Raw genomic sequence first — 21,142 nt, 5'->3', positions numbered from 1 at the left:
GATGGAGTACATGCAGTTCTTAGTCATATTCTCTTCTATTGGTGGTTTTACTCGAAGGAGATATTTGCGAAGTGTTGTATCACTTTTGAATACTATCCTGATGTCATATGGGCCGCATATCTTTTGTATCTTTTCAGAGAGGCCTTTCACATAGGGCAGACAGACTGTGGACAGTTTATCGGTTTCATCCTCTCTTTTCTTCATAATTGGAGTGGAGAGTATATCAGCCGAAACGTTGTGCTAACAACAAGATTAGGACAAATATCTGTCAATTGTAAATAATGTACATAATTCCTCATCTCTTAAATACAGAACTGTATAATTAAAACATGTATTAATTTTGTTACTTCTGCAATTGATATGAATTTCTGAAAATTCATAATATCTGTTAACAACTAAAACCTCATATATTTCATGCTTCATAATAGTTAAATACATTTCCCAACCTCATTTTGCAGTGAAGAAACCCCCCCCCCCACTAAATGTTAGAATTTTGAATTACTTTATTACTATCACTACCACAGTACATCATTTTAAACATAACTTGTATTCAAAGATCTAATAAAGTTCTGACTGGCAGACGCCAAGACAAAAGTGGAAGCTTCTAAAATTCTAAAAATGTAAAAGAGCACACCAAATTTTATCCAAGATAACATTTTAAAAACAGCAAAAAGTTATATATAATGCATACAGAAAACATTAATGAAAGGTGGTTGTTACAATTACCATATGAACAGTGACAGGAAGAAAAAAGAAAAAATACTTACAGATGCAGTTCCGCCTTTACACTTGAAGATACTCTGGGATAGCACACCGAGAAGAGACCACAGGCTGAGGTTCGAGATGTGAACCAGTCACCTAAAAATATTGACAAAAGCAAATTATGAGCACCACCACACTTTAAGACAACATAACACATTAAATGACTAATCTTATACCAATACATACCAGTCGACAATCGTTTAACAAGGGGCACAAAGTGATTCTCCAAATCTGTTTGTGAATGTTGAGCAGCAATTGCCCTCAGGGAATCAACAGCTTTATCTCTAACTACAGTTTCTTCAACAGTAGCCAAACTTTCAAGAGGTTTCTGAAATGAATTAGAAAAATATAAAAATGAGTCTTACTGTAAAATTATACTAACACAGTTACACCATCCACCTCGAGATAAAATTGCTGATTTTAATCAAAATTTTTCCCTGACATTCTCCAACCATTTGAACCAGAGAGAGAGAGAGAGAGAGAGAGAGAGGGAGAGAGGGAGAGAGAGAGAGAGGGAGAGAGGGAGAGAGAGATAGTGACAGAGAACAAGCATTGTAGAGAAAGAAGCCCAAATGTGTGCAACAGTATATTTAATGTTGCCCTCTTTAAAAAGAAAAAAAAAATTGGAATTTCAATTTTTTTTTTTTTAAATTTACAACCTTTTGCCATAAGAAATCTAAAACAATTTCATTTCAGAATTAAATATCCTGATAACCTTATAATTTAATACTTTTAAGCTAGACATTCAGCCAAATGTCAACTTATCTGAAATCACATCATGAAAGAATATTTTCTGCAATATAAATAGGTCAAGTTTCACATAGAACATTAGGTTATGTCTGATTATTTTATCAAAATTAGTTTATCATGAGAACTGTCTCCACATATACACCCATTAAGCAAGTAATTAATGTCTTATATCCAAATTTTTTTAATATCAACAAAGTTCAATAAAATGAACTCTACAGTATTTCTAGAGAAAGGCAAAAAAAAAAGTGTGTGTGTGTGTGTTTGTTTAAGCTTTAGAAAAAAAGCAACTGAAATAAAAATGATCACACTCAGGAACTGAAACCACATAGCTGTGAAAATAACAATACTTGATCTCTCACTCACCAATAAACAGTAAACATATTCAGAGCCACCAACTAGAGGAGTGAAGATTCCAAGTTGTTCTGCAAGGGCCAGCAACACCTCATCTTCATCATATATGGTATCTGAAAAGTTATATTAAAAAAAAAAAAAATCCACTTTAATGTGAATAACAATATGCATATAATATTATATCTGGAACATGAACCTACAAGAAATATTTAGAAACCATTTATTAAAATGCTTAGTTGTTTAACAAACAAAAAACAATTATATTGTTCCAAAATGCAGCACTTTCTCACTCCAAAGTAAATGGATATTAATATCAAGGTTAATTTTAAAAGACCAAGATAATTACCAAATGGAAAAACAATGCACAAAACAAGAACTGATGATGAAATTGATAAATTTTTCATGAAACAGGAATAATCAGTTGCAAGAAATAAAGTGTAATTAATAATATACTAGAAGATAACTTTATCAATGTTCAACTGAAGTTTCATTACAAACCAGAAAAACATGTTTTACTACAAGACTAAAAAGACCCATACCACTATCATCAGAGAGATGTTTGATGGTCATTCCAACCATTTTATTTTCAAGTCTCAGTTAACACCCTGAGCATTGGTTCTGTAGCTGTCCTCCCATTCTAGAATGAATCAAATAAGTTTCCAAAACAGCCTTCCATACAAATTGACCTTCAACCTTCACGGCACTAAGTTGGCTCATCCAACACATATTGCCAGCAGCTTGCACAACCAAATATCCTTAACTGCAGTGGAGGTAGTGCTAGTATACTGATGATACCAACCCAAGGATGCTTTTTGTATGCCAGTTTGAACTTTTGAAAGTAAAGCAAAATGTGTTAAACACACACAAATTCAATTAAGACACTAGACAGCAGTTTGTTTACAGAAAATGGATTCCTCTACATCAGCTACAACATATATTGTATCAAGCCAGACAGAACTAATTTGAATACTACACTTGGTACGCTTCTTGCTTTAAAAAGTCACCTTTAAAATTTTAAATATATTATGAACTCTTAATTGAAAATCAAAAACTGCAGAAAAATTGCCATCCAAAGGTGAATAGAAAACTATAAAATATTTTTTTCAATTCCAAGACACCCTATAATCTATTAATTCTGCAAGAAATAATTCTGTGTTTAGATATATTTCATCATTAATTTTTAGTCATATAAGTGGTGCCAAATTTTCAAAATCTTCATATGAATTACTTGTACATTACGTTATGACATTGTGCTTTTAATAATTCATTAAATAATTCTGAAGCATTCACTTCTGATAAACATTCTAAATAAAAGTAACCTAAATAGCTATTCTGTTTTGCTTAGATCCTTATAATACTGGAGGAAAAAAAGTGCACGTGTGTGTGTGTGTGTATATATATATATATATATATATATATATAAAAGACACAAAACTAGCTTTGCTGCTATAATCTTTCAAAAAAATTCTACAGGAAATTTATGGAACAGATATTTCTCTACCACTGAACAAACAAAAGCATTCTGGGAATCAGCCAAGATCTCAGTAATATGATAAAAGAATTAAAAAGAAAAAATTATCTGTACATTAACCTTATAGGGAATTTTGCCCAACAGAGTTCACCATTTAAAAATATGAAATTGTCAACATAAAAGATATTTTACACCAGAATAATTAAAGCATTTAATTCATGGCCAACATCACATATAACACATAGTCTTTAATTTAATATTAGCTTGTTAATGTTTCTAAGCAGTTAAAAGCAAATAGTATTTATGTCATTTATAAGACGTGACAAAAACTTTGTTATGGTCCTGCTTTAGAAGGAACAAAATATGTCCCTAGCTAACTTTTTATAGCATGCAATAAACAATGTTGCTTTACAATGTCAATAGACAGTCACAGAGATTAGCATTTACTTATTAGGCAATAACACTATCAACTTTTAGGCTAATTTTTAAACCATTTTCATTGATTCTGGACATGCGCTGAACTCTTGCATGCAAACTTGGTGTCAATATAAGTCTATTGGAAATAGGTGCTGTGTTACTCAGTAATGGGTTTTGAAATTGGATGAATTCAATACCAATATTTCTTACCCAGCTATAATAGCTAAACCAGTGATTTTGGGACAGTACAATCAAATTCAATATATCTTTTAGAACTCAAGAAATATCTTTCAGGTCAAAGCAGCATAACAGCAATGATCCAGAAATTAAATTGGCTTTCATGTTCAACCTTTGTGAACATTTCAAAGCAGTATACTAAATAATAGTTAGTGTTTGAGAGATGAAAGTTACAAAACAATGTGGCTATTGACTACACATACATGTGATTCACACAATTTTGCTAGAACAAGTGAATGGGAAAATATTTGAAAATTCAGACAGAAATTTAATAGTGTTTAGCATAAAATATAAAACCTTTTTGTAAACATGCGGACTAACAATGCCATAAACATAAATATTGGAACTGATGTCTAAAAAATTTGAGTAGATTATTATTTCTGAGCCCACTAATTTTTTTTTTTTGTTAAAGGTAATATAAGGTCAATACAGACTTGTGTTATTGACTACATAATAATGAAATATAATTTAAAGACATGCTTTTATCTTATGTTTATAGAATTCACCAATACAACCCAAAAGTGTAGCTATGTTTATATTTTAATGGCAACAAGATAAACTCCTCTAAAAATTATAAATTTCCTGAATGAGCTTTAAAAAAATAAGTAATTTAGAAGTATATAAAGATGCCAAAATGCTCTGAAGAAGTGAGGTTGTGAAGAGGAAAAGACACATGATACGAACAAACATAACAACACTGTTTATCAAGGCACAGTTATAGTTGGTTGTGGATTAAAAAACTTTCCTACCTGCGAGAAAATTTTTCTCTGATGCCAGTGCAGCATGAAAAAAAGGTACATGGTAATTGTATGAAGAGGATTTAATACCATATATGACGATAGCTACCACAGTAATCACTAGTGAAAGTAGCCAATGTAATAAGAGAAGAATAAATAATGTCCATAATACTTAACACTACAAAGAGATCAAATGAGAAGAAATATTCCTCAATGTCGAGTCATTTAGGCTAGAAAGCAACATAAGTTTAGCACTTCTTTACCCAACATCAACCAGTGATTTATTAGTATTATTACAGCCTAAATAAATACCAAACCTTGCTAAATTATAGGATTAAATTGTGGCTCCCAAATGTGAAATAGGAAAACAATATGCCAAGATTTAGAGTACATAATACTGAAGGAATTATCCTTTCTGGATTATTTAGCTGTTTGCAGTCCACCCTAAAAGCATATTCATACTTCTTGATCAAGTTGCATGCTGATTGCAAACAAAAACCTCAATGTTCATACAAGAGTGTTATTTGTTTGCAGTCTTTTTACAAAAGTATGTCCAGGCTGTTTGTTGTTCTATGGACTAGGAGATTATCATCTTGCTGGCATCAGGAAGGGTATCAGCCAAAGAAAACTACCTCAATGGAAAAAAAAAAAAAAAAAAAAAAAAAAAAGGACTAACTAGTTTATCATCATCAGCCTTAACTAATTAGGTTATCCTTGTTTTAAAAGACAAGAGTCAGGCAAATCTAACATCACGTAATCTCTGTGTGTGTCCTTGAGATATGTTGGGATCTCACATAACAAAAGTTTACATCTACAAGAGGCACTTCCACAGCAGATGTTTCTTCTGCATACATCAATATGTTGACAAATATCTAGCTGGTTTTTCAATTCAGTTCTGTTCTAATAGAGTTGCTTAGGTGATGATATACATGATCTTATTTTCCATTGGCTCTTTGCAAATGAAACCTATTAATGGCTTATGGAAACCCTCCCTAGTTTAAATATAGCTTAAATCTACTGGACCTAGTAGAGTAATGATGGAATACCTGTGACAGCAGTGACATGCTATTAGTTTTTAGGTGACATGCAATGGACTTTGAAAACACAATTTCTCAGCAGCATCATAGAGTAAGCTTGCAAAATTTAACAAAGAAGTTTAAAAGATAAACAATCCCAAACAGTGTTTTTCAAGAATATCCGATACAGCACTTTATATCACATAAACTAAATGAATTAGTAACTCATTAAGCTAAAAAAGAAAAGCACATGGTTTTAGCTTTGGTGGGAGAAGCCTCCAAGTCATTCTTATCTTCTCAAATCAATGGCATTAAAGTGATAATAATAATAATAATAATAATTATAAAATAAAAATTGCAAAAATAAAGTGGAAGAAATTTTCAAAATTTGGGGAGTAAGCAATATGTCATTACTGATAAGGATGATAAATTCCTTTTTATATTATATTTGTCAAGAGACAGTTGTGAAAAGAACTTAAGACTAAACAGCTAAAGTGGAATTGCTCCTCATCAGAAGAGTTCAATTCTTAGGACGTTCCTATTTAGTAACTGCAAGCTTTAGTATTTCAAATATTATCTTTGATTACAAAAAAAAAAAAAAACACAAAATTGATGGAGAGTATTATGTTAGGTGATGCTTTTATTATATGTACAGCATTATTTGATAGCTTAAGTTAAAAGAGAATGATGAAAAGGAGAGCTAACATAGAAAATCAAATTCAAGAATGCTTGACTATTTGTTCACGAAATCAAATATTCTGATATTTTCAGACATTCTATTCAGAAGTTTGTGAATTTGCCTCAAAATACACAAGGTGAAGATAAGTGAAAAAATAGATTATGCTAGGACTGCTGGTGCCCCTAATATAATAGGTTGAAATGTTGATTTTGTAAAACAATTTACATAAGCTGCTGGTCATATCAAAGTTTCTATTGTATACATATCAGTAAGTTGTCTGCATAAAAATAATCTTTAAAGATTTTGATGAGAAGAGAGTTGTGACAGTCAATTTGATGGCTACTAGGGACAAGACTTTCATTTGATTTTAAATGAAAGTGAACCAGTTTACAATGGTTTACTAATGTACAATAATGTTAAGATGGTTGGGATTTGATCAAATATTTGAATGGTTTGGTGAAAGTTTAAGTGAAATCAGGCATTTAGATGTGAAAAGTATGGAACATGATTTACTGCAGCTAAATGTCTTTATAAGCTCAATAAACTTGTTTTACACAGATCAATGAACAGTATGATTTTGGGAAATCTATTGGCATGTGTGGATTGATCAAAGGTTTTGAGAGTAAACTTGGTACATTTCAACTGCTGGAAGCAGATTTAATGGATTTGAAATAACAACCAGGTAACTCCAGTCCAATTCTATTTGGATAGAAACATTATTGCACTTCGAACTAATTTAGAAGAAATTGAACATAAGCAATTGTGAAAAAGTATTCAGAGTGTACTTCTAAATCTAAAACTACATCATCATCGTTTAACGTCCGCTTTCCATGCTAGCATGGGTTGGACGATTTGACTGAGGACTGGTGAAACTGGATGGCAACACCAGGCTCCAATCTAATTTGGCAGAGTTTCTACAGCTGGATGCCCTTCCTAACGCCAACCACTCAGAAAAATTTCTAAAATTTTTTTGTAAAAGTATTAAGAATTTAATCAATATTTTCAAGACAATGTTTTAGCATCAAATATAAAAATGAACAAGACAAACAGAATAAGTGATAACTTGAAAGCTGCCTGCATAGTATTAAAATATATACACTACATCACTTCCATAAAAGATTTAGCTATAAGCATTTCCCTATAACTAAAATGCATGAAAATGACACTCCAATAATAGGAATAATAAAATTTCAACATGGTGAGTTAAAAAGATTGACCATCATAGACCTAGAGCATGAGAGAAGAAAGCTACCTGACAACTGAGTGAAAATCATTCAAAGCTTTAGTGTGGGGAGAAAGTTTAAGATTTTGAAAATTTATTCCAGAGGTAAAAACCAACTGATATACAAATATTTCTGATTAGATCACTAATAAACTTCTTAAGACCACAATACCATCAAAGATCGAAATGATAAAGTGCTATATTACTTCCAGCTGAGAAAATGAAATACAAGCATTGTTATAGACAAGGAAGAATGCTATCTACCTTGGTAAGAGGCTTAAGATTAACCTTTTCACGACTAATCTGAGACTTATGGTCATAGATCACAAATCTGCACCATGCTACTCATAGTTATGCTTTCACATTTATATCAGAATATCAATGCAAGTCTTGTGCCTGAATTTTAGGGGACATTTTTTGTCTGCACTGTTACATTTTCTTAATTTTTTTGCACTTGAAACAATATTAACTTCATGTTCAGTGTAAGCAACTCCTCCAATTTTAAAAAAATTTTCTCAAGAAACAATAGTAACAAATGGAAGCTACAACAAGCATGGTAGCTGTAGAGCCAGAAACTTGAATTTCTGATAGAGTGAGCAACCTCAATGGCAATATTAAAAGCTAGAACAAAATTTTTCCCAAAAACATCAGATAGTGAAGGAGTTTTGTTGGTAGCCCACATAACAATCAAGGGGGTTGCAGAAATTGTCTGACAGCCATGACTGGGTTCTCCTGCTTGTGGCATGATGCAAAGTCCTGTTGCCAGACATAGGGTCTTCCAGCAGCCACCCTCTTGACACAGGGCAACACCTCTTCCAGGCACCTGATGTAGGCCTCCATGATGAATCTAAGGCTGTGTGGGAAGATTGGGAAGATGGAGGCATAACGTTGCCATCACTAGTAATCACTCCAAATACCATGATGCTGACTGGATGTTTGATTTTTATCACCCTTGGTACATGTCCTTAGACTGACACCCAAATAGTCTGAAATGTTCATATTGGAGCTTCTGACATGAATGCCAAGCAGTACAACATGCTTCCAAATTTCTAGCAGAGTGAATTGTGTCATGGTGCCATTTTTCTCAGACGGTGCCCAACTGACCCTACTATACTGTGTAGCCAACAAAATCAAAAATAAACGATGTGCATGAAAATAAAAAAATGTAAAATGGTGACAATTTACCCATCGCACCCTGTATGTGTGTGTGTGTATATAAAATCACCCTACAGTTATATTTTCAAATGTTACTATTATGCTGCTTTTAACCATCTTGATGGATGGCATGATCAAATTGGGTAAATCCAAACAAGCTCAACCAGGTAAATACTGTACAAGATGCATCAAATATTGAAACTGTAGCAGACATTTATCAATATTGCTTGAATATGCTACCATATTCACAATTACCAATTTCTAGTTTGTTGCACTCTTCCTATGAGGGACTTCAACCCTACACCTTTTTCCTGTACACTGCAATAGCCTCTATACCCTCCTTCAAATTCATGTAAATCAAGTGACAACTGATAAAAATATTTTTATGACTTTGTAAAGAAGTGGCACTTGTTTAATAATTATAACCTGAACATTGAGGAACTATATTATCATCAAGTAGTCAAATTACAAGAAACTTGTCGAATCACAATAGAGAGAGAGAGAAACAGAGAAGTTGTTTAAATTGGTCGGTTTAATTTAAAGAAAGTTCAATATACAGAAAATGCATTGGAAGAAATTTCATACAAAGTGTCCTGTGTAAAGTAAGAAAACATGTGAGATTTAATGGAATCACAGACAAATTGACAGAAAGTAGACTTTGTATACAACAGATGTACAGGAGCAGCAGTCAGCACATGTGAAACATTAGTGCAAGAGAAAAGACTACAATGATATAACATTATACATGAAAGATTGTAATATAAAGTATTGAAATCTGGATGAAATCTGTGGAAGAGAGAGAGAGAATCATAAAAAAAAAAGACAAAGGGCAAATAGCAATCTGTGGTGATGAAGACTCCCACTCATTCAAGTATAGCAAAACTTATGTAAAAGTGGTGGTGATGGAGGTTGGGAATGGTCTTGCATGACTATTCCCATCACTCATTGCTGATGTCTATCACTTTCTCACTTTCAGTCTATCCCATCATACCACACATGCTGCTTTCTATTCCATCTCCTTACTAATAACCAACATATCACTATCCCTTCCATTTTACTGCCTCTATTGCCTTCTTACTTGTTTATCTCTCCTTCCCTATGTCATTCACACTGCCAACATAGAGAAAAAGAGAACTCGATCTTGCTAAGGGCAAGATAACCTGTTATGTTGGTGCCAGAATGAAAAGCACACTGAAAAGCAATTGGTACTTGGCAAGGTATCTCACTATAGAAACTGTCAACAATGGAATGTACAAGCAAAATGTGATTCTTCATTTGTCCAGAATGACAGTGACTAAACAAATGTCTGGGATGGTGAGAACACATCCAACACAAGCCAGCATAGAAAGCAGACATAGAATGACAAAATCTGATCAATCAAATCTAAATTTAAGTTAAATACATTGAAGCATATTAAAAGTATGTACTTAGCATTCTAGTTCTATTAATATTTCCTTCATATTCAATAAGAGATAAACCTATATAAAATGACTAGAACATTGTAATCTGAAACAAATGAACCTAAGGCCTTATAATGCAATTCCCTTTGGTGCATTTTCAATACACTGTTCTAAATTTGGTCCAATTTATCCAGTCTTAACATAAGTTTGAACACTTACATCTTTCACTACATGTTACCCATATAATCTTGTGAAACTTATTTTAAAATAAAAACCCAACCAAATGAAAGTATGTTGCAAGAAATAGGTTGAAGCAATTTTAAGTCTACTCATTCTAGCCCAAGAATTCCTGACGTGCTCTTAAAAGAGTTTGTTCAACCAGGATCAGGTTTTAAATGCAACTAAACCGGAGAGGCTCAAAACTACAATAATCTAGTTCCTGATTAAATACCCTTATTAAATGGGGTATCTTGAGCAATTTTCACAACATAACTAAGCATCTTTACACACTAACAGAACCAAGAAACATTACAAAATATCTTTACTTTTGAAAATATTACAATGGACTGTTAGCTAAATAATATTTTGAATAGAGAGAAGAAAAAAAAAATCTAAAATTGCCCAAAGAAACATGCATGCAGAAAATTTACTTCTCAATGCAGGGTAAGTATTCGATAAGTCTGGAATTTGAGAATCAATATGTAAGGAAAAAAAGTGAACAAAAACAATGACTATTGAATGCAAAATGAATACAAACAAAAAATGTGAAGGGATTTCTGGTAAACAGAAGTAGAGCTTTGAATCTAATTACATTTGACAATTTGACATGGAGTAAAAAGAAGGATGAAACTCATAGTTTTTCATTAAAATTTCTAGTGATAATATATCAAAAGGGAGTAAAGACTAACTGGAAAATGTGTGTTTAGTCTATTGTGGAAACAAAAATTGGCCAATTATACTGTGAAGCGAAGTCCTGAACATGAAATTTGAATAAGAAATGTTAATCTTCAGTCAGCATACATGCGAAAAAATATATATGCTTCAAGAAATAGATGGATCAAGCTAAGGAGAGAGAGAAAAAAACTCACCAGTCAAAAATGGTATAAGCTCGGTCCGAGTTCTTTCCACACCAAGAGCCAATGCTATTGTAGATAACTTCTTAATGCTATTCAAACGAAGCTAAAACAGAAAAACAAAAATATCCTTTAAAAACATAAAACCAGTGAAAATGTAAAAGAAAACATTTCTGCACATTAGTTTAACATCAGAGGAAATGTTGGATTTGGTCTTCTTCCATACTGTATCATCTCTTAGGGCCCGATATTCAAATCTAACAGCGATTCTTAACTTAGTAGCACCTCAATGGAGGCTTAGGGGGTTAACAAGGAGGTAGCAAATGTTAAAGTGGTACTTGGGTGTTTAGGTGTGATTTTCTTCTGGGAAATTAAAGGAAAAAAAAAATTTTAAACATCTATACAACATGAGGACATTGTGAGCAAAAACAAGATGATTTTGTGAAGAATTATGGTTTAAGCAACAAACACCCCTATTTTGGAAGTAAAATTGTTAGCATTTCCCCCCTGTACTTGGTTTATAAAGGATTCAGTACATTTTAGTACAACTGTTAGTGAAGTACGATATAAATATACAAGGTAAACTGTTTGACAAAAAGAGAACCTGATCAAACAAACTAACCATTAGTTTTCGGAGTATAACATATTTACTTTTTTTTTAAAGACAGCCTAATACCGATGTTTGATTCATTAACACCAGTAATAAAGCTAATAGTATTTTTTAAATTAAGACGCAACATTCTTTGTTCTATACATCCTTGTCTTTAGTAATAATCATAAAAAAAAAAAAAAAGATTAACACAGGATGTAGTTTCAATGTAAATATCCAAAAGCACATACTGGATGGCATTGTATAAAATATGAATAAACCACTGAACAAAATTAAGATTTTTTTTCAGTGAATGGGAGCATTGAGCTACAAAAGGGTGAGAATCACTGATCAAACTAAACTTTAGACATCCTATTGTAATAACTGGTATTGTCCATAAGTAAAAATTATATTGCAAGGAATTTATATATATAAAAAAAATTACATATGCTCTAATTCCATCAAATGATTTTGAATATTTCTAGAATGATGAATTAATTTTTAAAAATTGAGCCTAACAATATAGACAATTTGCCCCAGATAACTTACATTTAAGCAATCTTTCCTTTAATTCAAGAAGGGATGGAAGCAGTAAATGGTTTAAAGTACAATGAAGCTTTTGCAATCAATTCACAAGCAGCATACCTGAGTTTGTTGCAACTACGAAGAGAAAACTGATTAGTATACAATTAAAAATTCCTTGCAGCTGATCTTTTTCACATTTTGCCAATTTAATTTTTTAATGTAATTAATAGGCACTTAAAAAAAAAAACTGAAGATCATTTTAATCTCATAAAAAGAGTTGAAAGAACTAATAAACTGTTGATTTTCAACTCCATTTTCTTTACTGTGCAAGATTACAAAGGACAAAAAAGAAACCTCATTGCATGCAATACAGAAAGGAAGACTACCAGACACTCCACTGTACAAGGATGGGCTGAAAAGTTATGGTAGAGCTGTAAAATTTTGTATGCATTAGTTTCAACTCTTCTTAATAACTGCAGTTTCTTTCTAGATAAACTGACATCTGCCTGTGTAATGAAGACTACAAAAGCAACTAGTAACAACTTCTCTTAAAAATGGACAAAGTCTGGCATTGTTATGTTATCAAGTACCTGCAGAAAAAGGGTCTAACTGCCAAGGACAAACATGTCAACTTAGTTACTACAATCCAGTTTTAGCAACGGTGCAAAAGTGGGCAGCTGAATTCAAGAGAGAGTCTTGAAGATGACCCAACATCTGGATGTCTTGCAACTGCTGCTAAGAATAACATCATGTTCACCACATGGTGATGGAGAATAGGCGATTAACTATAAATCAAACAACCAATGCTATTAGCACATCCCACAACAGAGTTAAGAATATTCTGAACTGATGACAAGAGTTTCTGCATTCAAGTTACTGAGTCTAATGTATTGCTTATGTAGTCACATTGTTGGCATTAGAAACCATGCCAAAGCTGACATTGGAGCTCAGTGTGGTATTGTGGCTGGCCAGTTCCTGTCAAACAGTCTAACCCATGTCAGCATGGAAAACAAACACTAAATGGTGATGAGTGTTTTGAATTAATTATACATTGTCATGTAGCTTCAATATTTCGACAATGTGATTGTTTAGTTTTAGAATAATATGGTAGGATGACTATGAGAGGGAAGACTAGGCCAGTTTTAACTTAAGAGCAGAATATTTAGGTCCGATATCGTTGGTTTAAATGCAAAAGAGTTAAACCATTTTAACTAGCTGAATCGAATAAAAGAGTAAAGAAAGAAGTATTTGAAAAGTTATATTTCAAATCCTGAAAGTTTCTGATATCATGTATTATCTAATCATTCCTTGTTTATTCATTGGCTCTTTGAAACAAAAGCTTTATTCAAACAAATGACAATTTCTTCCCAACATTCTTATCAGTGAAATACATTGTGTTTTGACATTTGAGTTGAAACCTGTAGGGTAAATATGAAATAGCCAACAATAGCCAAGATAAACAAATGATCTATTCTTATTCAAATGTACTAAGTTTCTCAGAAAGGATATCAACAGTCAAGGAGATGAAAACAGTGTTCAAATGAAGTGTTAATACTATCATGTCAATATGATTTTAAGTTATGCTGACACATTTGATATAACTTTTCTAAGATTAAAAAATAAATATATAAAGAGCTGAGATAGAACTTCATATTTTTTAAAATATGTTTTCCATATTTCCATTTTGCAGCATGGAAGGTCAGCATATAAGAAAAATTTTGAACAGTCAAGTGCATAATAATACAGGTACATTAAACACAGTTACAAACACTGCACTGTGCAATTAATGCTTTGCAGAAAATAAGTGTTATTCTACATTTTGATGTGGAAAGCATCCATCTGGAACTGGAGAATAACAATTGTTACAGCAACATATATACAATTTGAAATACCTTACCAAAGCTAACAGGAAAAGCTAATGTTATACAAATGCATGAAATGATCAGTCATTTTCAGAAACAGTTCTCTGCGTCTGCTTCATTTGAGGATACCAGAAAAAAATCTTGACATACAAAATCAAGCTGGACAGTGGCCAGCATCAGAATGTGCAGTATAATCTCAACTAAATAGAGATATGGTAGATTTGAAGCTATGGATCATAGCTAGTTATTCAACCACCTCAGGTCTGTTTGACCAGGGATAAACCTGAGGTTACAAACAAAATGTAATTTCCATAATTTGTAGCTAGTAGATTGCAACGAATGAGATCAATAAGAATTGAATGGCTGACTTTTGTAATCAAGAATAATATCGTTTGAGGAAGAGTTTTTCGTAATATTTTTTTCTATGTAGCTTTCCAATTTATTATAGTTATTTCAGTTATATTTAAAATGCAAGTAAAATTAAAATTTTGGCCTTGCAAACTACGTAAGCAAATATGTCAAATGGGGGTGGAGGAACAGCCTTTTCTGATAGAGCTATAAAATAGGAGTTAAATATAAAGCCACTATTTACAATGAAGGGAAATGCGCAAGTCCAATGCCCATGCTTTTCTCAAATGTAAATATTCATAAAAAAACAATCAAAGCCATGGTAAGTTTCTTGCTCTCAGGCACTTATTTCTAAATTCCAATGCTTAATATTTATAAATACTTGGACCAATTAATAGTCATTTTTGTCTTATCACCAAGAAATACATGCATGTATATGCAGGATTCAAGGGTCTTCAGATTTATCACTTATTTCCACCTGTTGAACAAGTAATATAACTTCATCAGATGTTACATCCAACAGTCTTATGCAAGAAATTTTATCCCATCCATTCAAGTCATGAACCAATTGAGCTTTGGTGTTTGTTTTTTTTAATACTTACTGGGCATGGCAGAAAAGACAGTAACTATAGCCTTTGCAAGCTCTCCAAGATTTGTGAAACTGATGCCATTAATGTTCTACTTAAATTATTGCAAGTTCACACTTACAAGAAAGGGAATTCTAGAAGGTTGATATTCTGAGAAGGACTGGATTTAGTGGTTAATGCTGAGCTAGGAGGATTGGACAGAACATGGGCAATGAGAAATGTGCAATTTGGGAGTGTCTGAGTAGAGGTGACACTACTCAGTTTGAGGAGCTGGAGTTATAAATATATATAGGGGTATATAGTGTAATAGAAAAGATAGAAACAGCATTTCAGTTGGTCAGAAGCTGGTGCATGAGAGTGAACTTACGCCAGAGGTCTTTCTCTGGATGCAGTCTAAGATAGTACTGTACCAAATGTGGGGACAACAGAGGATGTCTGAACTTTGAAGAGTGTCAGTAATTCCTGGGGTCTGAATTATTTTTTTTTTGACTGTGAAAAGAAGGGCCAGTCTTTTCGATACAGACTTAACTACATAAGGATGTGCTTTTTCTATTAAAGAAACTTGGAGATAGCAAGGGCTTAGTTGCATGCTACTTTCCTGATATGGTGTTTGTGTTTGCTGTTGAAAGAAAAAGTTAGTATGTCCCCATAATTTCTCAGTGTTCATGGAATTAGGACAGAAACCTATCATCTACATAAACATGGATGTTGTTGGATATGATGGCAAATAGAACACTGAAACTTATGCCTTGTAATAAGCATTTCTAATTTAGGTACAATGTCAACAATTTTGAGGAGAGGGGTTTAGCCAATATCATCAACCTCAGTACATCATTTAACACTTGCCTTCCATGCTGGAATGGGTTAGACAGTTTGACAGAATTCATTGAACTGTACTAACTACATTAGCACAGTTTCTAGGGCTTGATGTCTTTCCTCATGCCAACCACTTTATAGCATATACCAGGTGTTCTTTTCTGACACTAACACAAGTGAAGGTTGTCAAGCAACTAGTGAGAAGTCTTCTGGGGGGGGGGGGAGTACATGTAAGAGAGCCAAGTGAGTCAGCCTTCATATATAAAAAATTTGACATCCACCAGCAGAGTAAACCAGTGAAAGCTTGTTGCATATACAGGGTGTCCCAAAAAGATGTACTCACTCTTTGACAGACGGTTACTAATGTATTGTTTTTTGTGATGTACGGGCTTACCTCAATGCAACAAATCCAAACAAATGGATTGAGAGGAGAGGTAGCATTGAATTTCCTGCACGTTCCCCAGACCTCATGCCAATGGATTATTTTTATGGGGACATCTCAAAGATAAGGTTTACGCTGCAAAACCAGTGACAATTGATGATTTGAAAAAGGAAATTCGAATACAATGTCTTGCAATTCCAAATGAAATGTTTCGCAATGTTGTTGAATCCATTGTTGAACGTTATCAGCTTTGTTTGGAAAATGAAGGAAGGCAGTTTGAACATTTGCGAACATGCAGGAATGAGAGAGAAGATTAAATAATTCTAAATGACAATAAATAATCGTTTCTACAATAATTTATTTTCCTGAATTTAATTTAACTTTTTAAGATTGTATGTATATCAATAAACATCAACTTGAACACAAAATGCATGAGTACTGGGAAGTCAAAGAGTGAGTACATCTTTATGGGACACCCTCTATATATATCGTTTTAACGTTCACTTTTCCATACATTCATTGTCAGATGGAATCGCTGAGGAAGATTTTCTACAACTAGATTCCCTTCCTGTCCCCTACTCTAGTTTCCAAGCAAAGTACTTTTTCTTCAGGGTCTGGCAAGATTGGAAAGGAACATCACTTGTATAAGTAGGACTACCGATCGTTTACAACTAATGTGCAATGTCAAGGCGAGACACACATACGACAGGTTTCTTCGAGTTTCCTTCGACAAACCTACTCACAAGGCTATAGTAGAAGCCAATTGTCATATATTACGCATACTATATATATATACATACATACACACACACATATATATACATACATACACACACACACACATATATATATATATGGCTGAAACTGAAAGTACAAATAGTTTTGACACGCTAGAATACACAATTACAAATCAGAAAACGAAATAGTCTTTTAAAGATTAATAGTAGGAGAGAGAAAAAAAAAGAGGCTGGGTCATTCAGAAAAAGAATAAGAATGGAAACTAGTTCAGCTGACATAATTGAAATGAAAACGGAAGTAAGATAGCGGACAAATCCTTACAAAGGACCACAAAACCTATCAAGTTTGAAAAATAAAATAAAGAACACTAAATTCTGTAATACTGAAAATTTAGAGTTGTAAAAAAAAAAAGCCATTTATTAAACCTCTTTCGTTGCGAATTGATTGTAGCATTTCAGATGCGTCGCCGGGACTGTAGAATTAGCATTCCAAAATCTAATGAGATTTCAGGTATATCTTACAGAATATTAATTTTCCTACGATTTGAAACTAAATAGATATGAGAGAAATCTTCATACTCCGCCTTTTCTTTCAAACTTGAACTCTACAATTCAAATTAAACCCCAAAATGTGAAATTGAGTTAATGACGTGGAATGGCTCCAAACAAAATTTGAAACCGGGTTGGAGATTTCGTTCACAGGGACCGTACAACTACATTGTTGCATCTTTAATAAAATGACAACGATAGCAGTAGCATTAACAAAATGCCATAACTAATTTAGATAAAAATACTGAAATTCTTTATGTACACACATATCACATACGATACAAAAAAAAAAAAGGCGTTTTGACTTAACATTAAATGACGTGATAAACTTTAATAGAAAATGACGCCTTAAAATATCATTTAGAATTTAAGAGGTAGTGCAAACCATAAAATAGAGTGACTTAATGAGAAAGTCATAAGATATTGATTAATGTGAGTTGGATGTGACCAAGACGTAGTTCGTCTTCCTTCGAAGCATTTTCATAAAAAAAAAAGCAGCAAAAAAGAAATAGTATGTCATATCCATTCTTAATATTACAACGGTCTAGTTGGAGTTAAGATTAAAATTTTAGAATTCCAGTCAAGGAATTCTTCCAACGCCCCCCACTTAAAAAAAAAAACTTTTTAAAGATAATCTACAGAAAGGCAAATATTATATTATATTCCAAAATATGTGCGTAACAACACCGAGTTTGTAAATATTTCATTCGGTTAAAGAAAAAAAAAAGAGGGTAAAAACGGCAGTAATAAATAAAAAATCATTTCGCTCCGAATTAAGTTATTTAAACTCAAATTTTTTTCCAGAAAGTCTGGCAATGACGTTATCTAACAAACATATAGATCGGTAAATAAAATACGCTGTAATAGTGATAGGAATTTGACACTTTTACTCTGATCAAGCGTAAATGAAAAGTGGAATTAAAAACAGATGACCTGCTAGTTAAATGATGGTATGATAGTCAAAAGATACAACAAAATGAGAGAACCGTTGTATTTATGAAGTGTTTTTCGATATTTTACACGAGTGGTTAAACAGAAAGTAAAAAAAAAAAAGTTGCCATATTCCAACTAATCTTACTTAAAATTATAATCTACGTTGAAGAAGGCCCCTCCAAATATCTTACTTTTAATTAACATTAGTCATAGTAAGGCAATAGAAGGGTCAGAGTAAGGCAATAGAAGTATAATTAGAAATTAAATTAGTTTATGGGATGAGAACAGGAAAAATTGAAAGCTATGAGCAACTATGGTCACGGGAAATACCTACATCAATATACATACATATGTATACACACATATGAAGTCTTGTAAGCCGCAATGGTACACTAAATACAACTACATATCGGAATTATTTCGTGATTTAATATCATATTATCTAAATAAAATTAAATGCTAAATTGGTTCGATGGGGTGAAAGTAAAAGGTGAATTTCGAAGTCTTAAAAGACGACACACAAGTTGTGGACGGTTTCAGAGTCGACGGGCGGTTAAGGGAAACGATAAATAGTGACCGGTTCATATAAAACAACGATCAATTTACACAATGTTGTTTGCTTTAAATATAAAAAAATTGACAAAGATGAGGGAAAACATATACCTGAACATCTTCATTTCTTAATTCATCAATTAAAACAGCAATCGGGTACAAGGATTCATCACTCTGTTCACTGGTCGCCATTTTCTTGTATTCTTTTTCATACCCATGCATTTTTATACAAACGAGATTTAATTTTGCTGTCGGTAATTTTGCAAAATTAACTCATTAAAATACCAAGAGACTATTTTTGAAAAATAATTTGATAACTATAGTTTTATTTTTTGTTGAAACAAATATTTGGTATTCATAAATCAATTAAAAATAAAACAACTTTGTGTACGAGAGTACTTATTGCTATGTTAATGAATGACTGGATTATTTTTTTTTTCCCCCCACTTTCTTCACCGCATTTTAAAAATTTTCTGTTGCAATGCAATATTTTTTAAAGATATTATTCGACAAAGCTACATTATAGGGGAGTTGCAACAAACCACTTTGTCATCTTAATGACAATGAAATTAATGAAGTTGATGTAGAGACTAAATTTATGACTTTATGCTAATAAGAGATGACGTCATTTTTAAATTGCCAAAGCCATCATGTTACGTAGGAATATTCGTGTTTAACTTATCAAGTGTTTGAAGATATTAAATAAATTTTTACGTGTCTCTTAAATATTCTGTACAAAATTTAGCCATACAATCTATTATTGCTACGGATATACACATTAAAAAAAAACAAACAAACTCCGTTATCCAAACTTTCGAATATCTAATGATAAACTCTTTATGAATCGGGTTTTTTTTGTCATAATTTTTACTCTCATATGCTACCACCTAAAAATACTTACATTTAGTAGTTTTTCGTCTAAGTGAGAATGCCTAAAATTTAGTAAGAAAAACAGCAATATATATAACGAAAACAGTTGAGAAACAAGGGACGTGTGATATATTTGCTTTTTTAAAAATTACATTGAATTAGGAAACTAACACAGTTTCGTAGGTGCGTTGGAAAACTAGAAATATCGCTATTATACCATGGTCAGCGATTCATTTTTATAATGTGAAGTGAAATTGTAATTCTTTCTCGTATAATAATAACCTTAAATCGAAACCGCGACACCGTTTCCACTCGCCGGTAGCTTACCTTTCTTACATGACAGTTACCAGAGACTTGGGCAATTAATTTACTTCTAAGATTTTAAGCTATAAATTTGAAAATGAAAATAATAAGACATGATGTTCACAAGAATATTAGCGTTTTTCGTAAAGTAAATTAACTTACACTAAGAATCGAAACCGGTTCGCGGGCTCAATCCGGAAGCTTACCTCACGCTTAATGGCGAGATTTATTTCAGATAAAAAAACTTTTTTTTTTTTTTAAATAAAAATAGATGGTTTTAACAAACTACCCTTCTTAATCTGAAATAATGACGAAAGCAGAAACCCCTTTGAATTTTTTAATTTTTATTGTGTTCAAATCGATATGGACCAACTGGTGGGTTAGGACTAAACTTATAAATAAAAGAAATAAAAATATATCGATGCAGAAAGCATGACTGTCAAATTGTATAGCAGGTTCATTTCCCACCTAGAGGTATTTTCTTCGACTTAAGCTTAGTTAATTCTCTCGAAATGTGCAAAAATTCACACTGTACCTCTATCCCCATATATTTCAGGTGGGATTGCTGTCATTTGCATGATATAGTAGTCAGTTCCCGTTAGAGTTTTATTTCGCAAATGATTTTTGGGATCGACACGAATGTCTAAAACTTGCTAGAAACTTGAGTTATTTTGTTTTTAAAGCATTGTCATCATTATTCTTGATCGAAATGGTGATGGTCTCCCCCAATTCCACCGAATTCAACCTCTATTACGTCAATTTCGATCCACTGAAACAACTCTTTTGAAATTATATAATCTTACTACCTAAGCTCTGAAA

The 21,142-nt window shown here is 32.6% G+C and overlaps 1 protein-coding gene across 2 annotated transcripts in view; it reads right to left on the bottom strand.

Annotated features, from left to right (window-relative positions):
- Positions 1-19,360, bottom strand: part of LOC106881318 (uncharacterized) — a 31,179-nt gene extending 11,819 nt beyond the window's left edge. Inside the window, exons 1-6 of one of the 2 annotated variants that reach the window (XM_089351791.1) lie at positions 19,262-19,360; positions 11,286-11,376; positions 4,738-4,755; positions 1,876-1,976; positions 949-1,090; positions 768-858 (exon numbers count right to left, since the gene is read on the bottom strand). In XM_089351791.1, the coding sequence (XP_089207917.1) occupies positions 768-858; positions 949-1,090; positions 1,876-1,976; positions 4,738-4,755; positions 11,286-11,376; positions 19,262-19,342 (524 nt within the window). In that variant the 5' untranslated portion in view covers positions 19,343-19,360. The remainder of the gene's footprint in view (positions 1-767; positions 859-948; positions 1,091-1,875; positions 1,977-4,737; positions 4,756-11,285; positions 11,377-19,261) is intronic. The other variant, XM_089351792.1, reaches the window with a different exon arrangement.
- Between the last annotated feature and the right edge of the window lie 1,782 nt (positions 19,361-21,142).

Source organism: Octopus bimaculoides, chromosome 5 (assembly GCF_046866305.1).
Source record: "Octopus bimaculoides isolate indiv1 chromosome 5, ASM4686630v1, whole genome shotgun sequence".
Classification (NCBI taxonomy): domain Eukaryota; kingdom Metazoa; phylum Mollusca; class Cephalopoda; order Octopoda; family Octopodidae; genus Octopus; species Octopus bimaculoides.
This window is presented reverse-complemented; position numbering and strand designations above follow the sequence as displayed.